Source organism: Ascidiella aspersa, chromosome 2, assembly GCF_963924565.1.
Source record: "Ascidiella aspersa chromosome 2, kaAscAspe10.2, whole genome shotgun sequence".
NCBI lineage: Eukaryota > Metazoa > Chordata > Ascidiacea > Phlebobranchia > Ascidiidae > Ascidiella > Ascidiella aspersa.
In genome coordinates this window covers 16610390-16621300 of record NC_139448.1, presented here as the reverse complement: position 1 = coordinate 16621300, position 10911 = coordinate 16610390, and the positions used below count along the sequence as shown (strand labels likewise).

The 10911-nt window shown below is 36.4% G+C and overlaps 1 protein-coding gene across 1 annotated transcript; it reads right to left on the bottom strand.

The window, feature by feature from the left end:
- Positions 1–809: 809 nt before the first annotated feature.
- On the bottom strand, positions 810–7196 carry LOC146164023 (uncharacterized). The gene is made up of 11 exons (XM_083381372.1): positions 6351–7196; positions 6186–6290; positions 5630–5814; positions 4674–4930; positions 4340–4517; positions 3732–3911; positions 3347–3500; positions 3134–3239; positions 2596–2747; positions 1986–2187; positions 810–1723 (listed from the first exon to the last, which is right to left on the bottom strand). Exons 1-11 carry the CDS (start codon positions 6455–6457, stop codon positions 1484–1486), a joined length of 1866 nt encoding a protein of 621 aa, XP_083237498.1. The 5' UTR covers positions 6458–7196; the 3' UTR covers positions 810–1483.
- Between the last annotated feature and the right edge of the window lie 3715 nt (positions 7197–10911).

Below are 10911 nucleotides of genomic sequence, written 5' to 3'. Positions count from 1 at the left end.
CCGAATGCTGTGGTAGGATTCTAGGCCATCGCCAAATAAATATAATAATAACACTTGATCCACCCAAATCCAAACTAGCAAGCTAACCCAAATAACAGATAGCAATATAAACCCTCAGACAAAAATGCGGTAGGATTCTAGACTAACGCCGGATTATGTCATAAATTTCCATTTAACATTGGAAAAAATGTATGTCTTAACACGTAGCCATTCTAAAGCCGCTAACTTTATAAGAATAACCAGTCAAAGTGCAAAATTATAATAAATTAAATACAAGTAAGTTAGTGGGTCAATGATGCTATTATTTGCTTCAAAAACTGTTAAAAAAAGTTTATGTTGCCCAACTTTGTTCCAGATCGATATAAAGCAAAACATTATATCTATTAACTTAAATACCATTAAAACATCTTAAGGTATTTCGGATTCTAGAACAGCGCCCAAATAATTTATATATTTTATAGTTAGTAAAGGCTTTACTATAAAAATGTTCGTTTTCATTAACAAACTTGAAACTACAGTACACACGAAAAGCGTTTTTATAAAGTAGACTTTCAATAGAATCACGATTTCATTGCGTGGTACGTCACCATAAATAACATACGATATCTATGATATATCCGGAATTTCTCTTACGCTGAAATAACTGGGCTATCTGATTTTTCACTTCTATTACGTTAGTTTCTAATTTCAAGTGTTTTGGATAAAATTGTACAATGTACCATACAACCTAAATAATTAATACAAGCTGGCTAACTTGCCTATTTAGTAAGCAATTCTAACTAGTACTTCCACAAATGATATAGGCCCACATAGAAATCTTATTATTCCAAAGAACCTGCATCAATCGCCAATGATGTTGGCATCACTACAGATTGTTATATTTTAGTTAAATATATTGATTGTCAATATCAGAATTTAACAAAAAGCAAAACCCGAATTGCCCAAATGCAGATAGAACTACTTTTAAACAAGAGCCAGTATGGTATCGACACTTAAAGAATAAGACAGTGCGCTCGAACGCAGTCTTATTGTTTTGGGTTGTTGGTAGACCGCTGGTAAATACCTCGCGGCCATATAATCGACGAGAAACAAAAGAACAAAGCCTTCGCACAAACAATGTAGCTACGAACGGTTAGAAAAAGTACATTTTAGCGGAATATCAACGAATCATTATCGCAGCTACATAAAATTTGAACTTAAAAGAAACGTTGTTACCCAAAGGTAGTGTGCTTGAAGCGGTTTCTGTTTAAAATTTTAGTATAATAAGGCATGTATTTATCTTTGCATCAGTTCACATCAGTAAAACTTTTATTTTTTAATTGTTTGCAATCCTCTGAAGAGCCCCCGCAAATTGTCCTACAGTTTGTATACCCGCACAGACTCATAAGTCGGACGTTCATCAGGTGACAAAACGCGCGCGCAAGTTCCCTCCGAAAGGGCCAACAAAGGGCTTCAAGAACAAGTGTTCAGCCGGTGAAAAGGATTACATGATATTGCTGGTGTCCGACTCGGCCTGTCCGGGCGAAAAGCTGAGCTTCATGGGCGCAACGCTGGTCGAGGGCGAATCGGTGTCCATCACAACGCTCACGCTGTCGTCGGCGCCCCTTATTCGCTGCAAGTGGTGTCCCGGGGTCGGCTGCTGGTCGCTCGTCTCGTTCAAGTCGACACCGATTCCACGTCGCTGAGAGATCTCGCGCAGGACCGCTTTGCCGTCTTCGCGCACCTTGGAGAGAGTTTAAGGGCATTTAGTTAACTTTACGAGTTGGATAGTTATATGGGTTCCGTCCGATGGAAATTGGTATTTCAGTTTTAAGATACATAAACTTTAAATTCCCCAACAAAATATTTTTCCCGTACCCTAAGATAAATTAATCGCACACACTTAGTCGGATGTGGAACATCATAAATTAATCTATAATTAAGAAATTAAATCTATAATTACGAAGATAACCGAGAAATCGTAGGTGGTAAACACTTTATTCTACCTCCGGGTAATCACAGCATTTGTGCGCGTAATAGCCTGCCGCATCGAGGTTGGTGGGCTGAAGAAGGTTGTGGCGAGCAAGGAAGAGGTAGGCCTCCGTGTGGGCGTTGGTCCCTTCGACCACGCCCCTTTCCTCCGACTGTTGAGCAAACCGCTCGTAGTAGTGGGCAGCCCACTCGCTTGCGTTCTCGCGCTTATACAATCTGCACAGAAGTGTTTATTCCATTAAAAATGGTGCGAAGTTGCGAAACGCGCAGATACATTGCTTAGTTTTAAGCAATATGGTTAACAGAGTGACACCAAACCAAAGGCTTGTATAATAAACCTAAAATTACATTGCGAATTGTTACTTTTATTCCGCGCAATGTAGTTCACTAAACGAAGCATAAACCAAAACAGTGTGTTTTGGGCGTTACTCGATGACCAAGGGGACCTTCAAAATGGTTAAAAAATAGTTTTACACAGTAAAATAAAAGTCAATTGTTTCTCAAAGAATGAATTTATAAGGTAAGATTAAGCTAGATATTTGCTTAAAAGCTTCCATATCGATTGCCAAATGGGGGGGAATCTGACTTAGTATTAAGAAACCCCTACACTCCAGACAATTGTACTTCGCTAGCTTGATGTTAGCCATTCCCTCGATGTCCCCAACAGCAATCGCCTTGCGGTAACACATCTTGGCTTCCTCGGACCGCTCCAGCACTTCGTAGGTTTCGCCGACAGCCATCAACATGCGGGAGTCGAACGGACGGAGTCGATGAGACTGCACAAAATTGCTCGACGTAAGTCACAGTTCATAGGACAATAATGGTTTAATAACGTTTACCGTATTTAGCTAAACAGAAGAAACTGGGTGATCTTAGTTTTATTGATAAAAGAGCCTACTAAAAAAGTCGGACAAAAATGGTACGTTGTATACGGCATATTAATGTTTTAAAACCAAGGTTAATACACCGCACTCTTGTTCAGTGGTTTCAGTGTTTTTCACGCCGATAAAATACATCTTTGATGCGTTTTTTTTATTTGACCCCTAGATTTAATATTTTATTCCGTAATACACATGGATTTATTTTAATAATACACATGGATTTATTTTACTAAAATGTTGTTGTTTTTTCAGAGATGTGCAATTTAAACATGTTTTACTACCTGTTTGAAATAATATAGGGCGTAGGAGTACATCTTAAGCAGTTCATAGGTCTGGCCCAGGCCGTACCACGCCCTGTAGTCGCGCCGGTTTAGGTCCACTGCATTTCTACAAAGCATGTTAAATAATTATTCGTCCCTGTTTCTAATAATGTTGTAGATATAAACTAACGATATAACATCGAACTACATGCAGTTAACGCGCATATCTTTTACCGATAGGCTTGTATGGCAGCAGAAGTGTTCTTGATCTCGGTATACTCGTGTCCCATCAGTGTCCAAGCACTTAGGTAGTTAGGATTGAGCTTAAGAGCTCGCTGAAAGTAGAGGACCGCCTTCTCATGGTTTGCCCTTATGCTGTAATAATTTCCTGGAGGATCATAAGAGTATTTTTTAACGCAACTTCATGCAAGAAAATAAACTGAATGTTATTTCTATTAGATGTTCAAATTATGAAAGTTATCAGCATATGTCAGGTTTATAAATAAATCGATATACATAGAATGTGATATTAGTTAGCAAACTAGAACATTGCCTATCAGTATCATTTCCAAAAGATAATATCAGTAGATCCCTAGTTGAAAAACAGAATGATTCGCACCTACAATGCAGCAGGTTTCCACTCTGTACTTGTCCACTTGGGTGCAGTGATGAGCAAGATGGGCCAGGTCTGAACGGCGTGCCTTGACATAATACATATTGGAGAGAATATCCATGTCATCCAACCTGTAAGGGTCTTTTTCACGGACCTCCTCTAGCAATGCTATTGCATCATCAAACACTGTAAAGCAACATTGTTGACAAAACTAAACAGCAAATTTACCACCTATATCAGTGGTTCTCAACCGGGGTGCCGCGGCGCCCTGGTGTGCCATTTCTAATACTCAAGGTAGGGCCGAGAATTTTTAAGAATCTGATTTTTGCTCAATTGGTAAGCTTCTTGATTTTGAGGGGTGCCGTAAGTCATAAAAGGTTAAGAATCCCTGACCTATAATCACAGTGGAGACTTGTAGATTGTAATAAGGTCACACTATTAAAAAGAAAATGGATCACATAATAGATACAACAAGTACACTCTTTTGTTATCGTCAATTTTGAGAAACAAGAACAAAATATTTTAGAAATTTACCTAGCTTATGTTTTATGCCTAGTATTAAATCCATAAAAAAGACCAATAACAGTACTCTTTATAATAACTTTCTTGCATACCCCTTCTATTGTGCTGGCAATTTGCTTCTTGGGTTTTAATGTGGCAACTGTCTAAAAAACCAGCCTTTTTAAGTGAATCATACATGTTCAAGGCATCCTCTGCATTTACCAAATCAACATGAGTCTGAGCTAGAAAGAAATCTTTCATCCAATGCTTCGGAAGATCTAGTGATGATAGCTTAATAAAAAAGGTGAATAATAAAAAATATTTATGGTATTTGTATCTAATTCTCATTTATCACCAGCACACAACAACAATAGCAGACACCAAAAACACTATTGTGATTACAAGTACTATAAAAGGTAAATGCAGCAGAAAAAAATTGTTTCTTACATTTTGTTGATCAGTTATAAGAGAAGAAAGTTCTTTCCAAGCTCCCCAGTTCATTGGAAACTGCTGAATGGATTGTGAAAGAATATTAATTGCTTCATTTTTTTGCACCACTGTAGACATTTCTGAAGTTTTCTTTAAAATGATACCATACAGGTAGAGAGAAAACGCCTCAAGATTGCCGTTTTTTTGCTTCTGGCTAAGCTCTGCCCGTAAAGCTCGCAGTTGGTCATTTTTTCCCAAAGCTCGATCTACAGTGCCTATGTGATTACCAAAAGTGCGAATTAACAAGAAAAAAAAGTGAGAATTAAATAGTTTTTAAATCTAACCAGGCATGTTTTTTAAAAAACTCAGCAAAACCATAAATTACCATACTTGAATGTGGCTAACTCAAAGCAGTGTATCTATCATGGATTCTTTACAAATAATGCAAAGCTAGAAAACCCTTGCCAGCGGTAAATTTTAAACTTATGACCTTATGTAAACCCTGTTTGTCATACAATATGTACACCGGTATTGTTTGTCAATAAGAATTAAAAACGGTTGGATCAAAGTTGTACACAAATGTGTATTTATGTTTCAAAAGTATTGTTCTGAACCTCTTAAAATTAATCTGTACATCCAAACATGATGTAAGTGGTTTTCTCACTTTGCTTGCTCTCCTATGAGCCAGCATAGCTCAATGGAACAAGTAATATTACCCGTTTGACTAAGGTTGGGAGTTCAAACCTCATGACAGCCTAGATTTCCCTAGACTAACCTTGCTTGCAAACAAATCTTTTGATAGATTTGCGGATAAACCTCTAAACAGTTACGGTATAGTATGACATGTGTGCCTGACTGTTTGTGTTATTAGTAGGTGGAACTTCAGGGGTAGAGTACAGTTTGTAACAGTTATACACATATCTGTGTATGAATGTGTTTTTTGATAATTTTTAGGATTATTTAAAAAAACTTACCATGACTGTAAATGTGGTCAAGTTGATGTTTTTTGATAGCTGATAGGTAGCGGGAGTAGACATGAATAAAGAAAGATGGTCCACTTTTGCAATCTCTTACCACATGAGCTGCTCTGTCATATTCTTCAACATCAAAATAAGATTTGGCAAGTAGATAACGGTCAACTATCCTGTGATTTTCCGGGCTGCAGCCAAAAGCAAAAATAAATATTTTGTGTAAAATGAACATACATCAAATATAGCAATGGTTCACAACCTGTGGTTTGCATATAACTTGTGGTACACAAAAGCTGTTTTAAATGGTATGCGAGCAATTTTCTACCAATTTTAAAATAAACTATAATTTCAATTTATGTTGCTGCGCCTTGCATTTCGTTGTGATAATATTTACTGCAAATAAGTTTGTGTACTATAAAAATATATCTTAACAAAATTGGTATTATTTACATGCAGATGTTTTATTTAGCTCAACAAAATATTTTTTAGTCAGGGGTTGGTCCCCATTACAATTCAAGTAATCAAGAGATCATTTACAAATTAAAGCAAACTAATTTACTTTTGTTCCTCTGAAAAGTAATCCACTTTGCCATAGTGTTTTTGGGCATAGTCCGATGTAGGCTTTAGTGGTGGACAGTCAAGAGAGAAGGACAGTTCAGAAAGCCTAAAATAAAGAATTTAAGAGTTGACTAAAACACAACCAACGAAAGTAAAATGTACCCACCATTTTGTTGTTTCAAATAATCCATACGTTTTACATTTTTTGATTGCTGAAATTATTTCAAATTTAATATGATGTTTGTCACACAATTCCGTTATTGTTTTAGACATACTAATTGACTTTTAAATATTTATAGACATCTAGAAAGCGAAAAAATATATGGTTAACAAAAATTACACTGAAACAAAAGTAAGCACAAACTATTTGTCATACAAGATTTATATAAGAATCACATCACAAAATAGCTGTTAAACTATTGGTTCTGAGAAAGTTGTTTAATTACTTATTTTTCTGTTGTCAATATAATTAAATCACATTTTTAGAAAATAAAATAAAATTATTTTTTAAAGTTTGTTTTGTATAAAAGCAAAACAAAGCAAACAGAAAAAGCAAACACTTATCTTGTGAGAAGTTAGGAATTTAATAAGGTTGGTTTTAGGGTTATTTTACCAGGATCGTAAGCAACTGCATTGACTCGGCAGAAAACAAGATAAATACAATTTTTTGAAAAATTGTTAATGACCGGCAAAACACTTTCGTAAATCCACAGTTTTTAGAATGTTTTAAAAAAGAAAAATAAATTGGTATACATTACTATATACATAGAAATAAAAATATATAATGATAAATAGTGAACTTTGCTGATTAATTAAGATAGCAGGTAATAATGCCAAGTAAGATTAGGCGGTGTTGGTAAAGAATCCTACCACATTTAATTTTTTCGGGGAGCACTTTTGAAAGCTTGAAAAAAAAACTTGCAGGTGCACTTAATTTTCACAGTGGCCTGCCACGTAATACAGCCTACTCTGGCACAATGCAATTAAAAATGTTCTACACACGAAATGTTACTCTTTCTCAGCATCAACACCAACAAGAGTCTCTACTTTTTGGTGACTTTCAGTTGCTGATATTTCGACTTCAGGTTCATCAATAACCAACCACGACTCTGGACTTTTTTCCTGCAGTTTGGTCTTAAGATTTCTTATCCTCATAAAAATGGAATTTAAATCGTTTTTCATATGACTTAAAACTGCGGTATGGTGACCAATGGCATTTAGGCAAATTTCTTGCTGCTTCTCAGCAATTCGGTTGCAGTTTATTAGCATTTGGTTACTTTTCTCCAAACTTTGAAGCATGGCCTTTTGTTCTTTGACGATCGCAGATAAATCTTCTGTATTCATAAGATTCTGCATGGTGCTTTTCTGTTACACTGATGTATCGCACGGCTTTACGTATTAACTTAGCATTGAACGATTACAAATTTTAAATTATGAAAGTTACGGCCCATGTTGGTATTTCGCGGGAATCTTTTGAAGTTATCAAAATTACTTATGAAGCATACCACAGCAAGTGTTCCTAGCACAAAACGCAATCTTTTAAAATGACGCTGAAAATTCCGCGAGCAAAATAATAGAACACAGATGTTTAAAAGAAAAGTTTAACGAATGTTTTTTTAATTATGATTAGCTCTTCACGTAGAAACAAAGTGACTTAATTTAAAAAAACTTATGTTTCGTGGCGTTTATTTTGTCACCGCGTACCATGTGTTTTTTGTGTACATCAGGCCCAGATTGGAAACTCTGGATTTTGCGCGGGGGAGACGATTTTGCAGCTTGAAACTGCACGGCTGAAAATGGAGTAGGCTACTATACTGAAAACCGTTAGCGCGACGCAATTTTTGCGCAGGCCTTACTATCCAACCTGGCATCAGGCCTGCCTAACGTACATCCCCGCAAACAAATAAGTGCAGACTTATTTATGTATTGTATTATCAACAACGCGATATGCGTAGTTCGTTTCACACTTTTTTTAAACTTGGCTATCTATGTGTATGTGTTGCAGGCCTATAGCAGGGGTGATCTTGTGGCTTGTTTATTGTCGGCAATCGGCATCTGTGGCTCGCAGATAAATGTAAGCTGTGATTTATTATCACGATTGTTACAAATATACTTTTCTCAGCATTATTCCATAAGGTTACAATTTATTTGTAAGGATCGTTCTAAAAGTGGCGGACGTTATTTCGGTCGTCTGAACTTGTGTACCGTACTAGGATTTTCTTTAAAGTGAGTTATTTTTAAAAACAAACAAATATTGTGAAATCATATGCACAAAGCTATTAAGGCTCCATAACGATATAAAATATTAGCAAAATTAAAATATTCATTTTTTCATAAAAAAAAACAAACATGGCATAACTTGACCCTGTGAAATACAAGTTATGACGTCATGTTGGAGTGAATCGCTTTTTTGACAGGTTCGGGTTCGGTTTAGGTTCAGGTTCTTTACATATATCTAGGTCAGTCCCAGTTCGGCCCATAAAATCGTACAAGAAACTGTTCAGGTTCGGTTATGGTTCGAGAAAAAGTGGCCTAAAACCAGTTCCCGTTCAGGTTCGGTTCGACTCTCTGATTTGAACTACGTAACGGCAACACTTACGCTGCCTATATAGTAGCTACCTATTAGTTAGCTCAAATGTTTGTAGATTAAAGACCAGTTCCGTGTGTATGGTGGCACTCTATAGTAAAATCTTTTGCCAACGTTTTTTATGTCTCTTGAATATAAAATCATTATAAGTAATAATTAGTGGATAATTTGGAATTTATTGTATTGTGTATTTATCAAATATGTTACGATTTATGATTTGTCACTTTTTCACGCCTTTTACCAAACACTCGCTGTCACACTGAGAACAAAGCATTCGGCTGTTTCCCACATGAATAATGTTATATCGTGACACATATTTCCGTTATAGATAAAAGTATTTCACCTGTGTGAACGCGTTATTGATGCAGTTCCCGGCAGCCAAAAAGGCTTCGGGTTATAAATCATTTCCGCTTTCTCGTGTCGCCTTCTCTCTTTCATGCAAACTTTCAACTTGTATAGGCGAAACTTATATCAATATATACCCAGTCTTGTCTAGTCAATACAGTGAGGGCTTGTGCTTGCCGGCATTTGCCGGCTTGCCCATAATAGCAAACAAAAACTGTGTGGATTTGTAATCAGACTACAACAATACTTATTGAAGCAATAGTGTGGTTGATTGGTCGAGGCAAATTAGTTTAGAGAGACTTGTAATCAACACACTGCTTCAAATTGTTGCCACGTGAGTGCGGAAAAAAAGAACTCTATTTCTTATGGCCAAGAAAAGTGACGAACGAAGCTGAAGAAAAGATGTGCCTTAATCTGTACGGACCACCTACAAACGACCGCCTAAAAACTATTATGTTTGAAACCTGCAAGAAGCTAGCTTGGAAGAATTGATTTCGTCGAAAGATACGTCGAAAGACGCTCCATCTCGTCAGCAAAGCATTTGCTTGGAATACGGAACACAAAATATAAAGCGTTGCCGATAAAGACATCACCACCGCTTGGAATCCTGGATTTCACAATAACTGATTCTGCCTAGTTCATCAGGTGAAAAATCTATTATATTTTAAAATGAAAATAAAATTATATATATATAATAAGTAAAAATATCGACTGAAAGGTCTGTAAATTGTTTTTATGCGACTTTTTCTTAAACCATTTAAATGTGTCGAAATTTGCAAATCATGCATATATCAAAGAGACTTAATTTTGTATAGTGTCCAAATTGTTTTAAACAATTCACGCGTTTGAGTTTCAGTTCAGGAAACTCTAAATTGTATAGGCTACTCTGCACGCGAGTCGCAAGTACTTAAAAGCATAGTAATTCATTCACTCGCAAACTATATGATTCAATTCGTGGAAGTCTTTAAACGCGACTTTAGGAATAAACCCTAATCACGTTTGTAATGTCTTAAATATTTTATGTAATGAATTTCAATGCATCGCTTACTTTAGTGCTCCCCGAATGCAACACTAATTAAAAATTAAAAAAAAAAGCGGAAATCAAGCGATTTCCTTAAGGCGCTCTAGGATTGTGTTCTAACCGCATTCCCTCACTTAAACAAACAGCGTTTCTAGAAACGGATTCGCAAATACTTTTAAAACGCAAGCCAGTCAAATTGACTATTCTCCAGTGTATACTGCAACGTCTGCATTGTATTACTTTATTTCATGAACCAATCTGCGCAAGTAAGTGCAGGAACTTTCTAATTAACAAGGATACAAAAGTACCGTAAGGACTCCTGAACCCTATCTAAAAAATAGCTTGTTCACCTGTAATCTTACGCCAAGGCGTGCCTGGCTTACAAGGCTTAATTGCCAACTCAATCTCTTTTGGTAAAGGCCGAAAGTCGCGAATCCGGCTAACTCCATTAGCGGTGTTTCAGTAAAACAGTGCTTTTCGACGCTAGTACTAAAATCCCACACCTAGAAACGTAAAGCAAAATTCCACGTTTCAAGATAAATTTTACTTATCTTTTCAAAAGAAAACATGGTACAGCATCAACGATGTAAACTAACTTTCACCAGTGCCCAATGTATTTCACGTTACAAATTGCTTGCTGGTCACGGGCCCCATTGCTAGCGTAATGTTCTTGCTACGTTGACCCTAATAACCTATTACTACTATTGGTGGTTAATTCTACCATTTCCATGATAAGAAAATTACTCTTATCCGCCTAGGCCTGTTTCCGGCCGC

What these genes read in the sequence shown, in the direction of transcription:
- LOC146164023 (XM_083381372.1), bottom strand. Translation starts at nt 6,457, where the DNA reads ATGTCTAAAACAATAACGGAATTGTGTGACAAACATCATATTAAATTT. An exon ending in TTATAACTGATCAACAAAAT is followed by an intron (nt 4,518 to 4,673) that starts GTAAGAAACAAT and finishes TTTTTTATTAAG; the next exon opens with CTATCATCACTAGATCTTCC. An exon ending in TTGCCAGCACAATAGAAGGG is followed by an intron (nt 3,912 to 4,339) that starts GTATGCAAGAAA and finishes GTTGCTTTACAG; the next exon opens with TGTTTGATGATGCAATAGCA.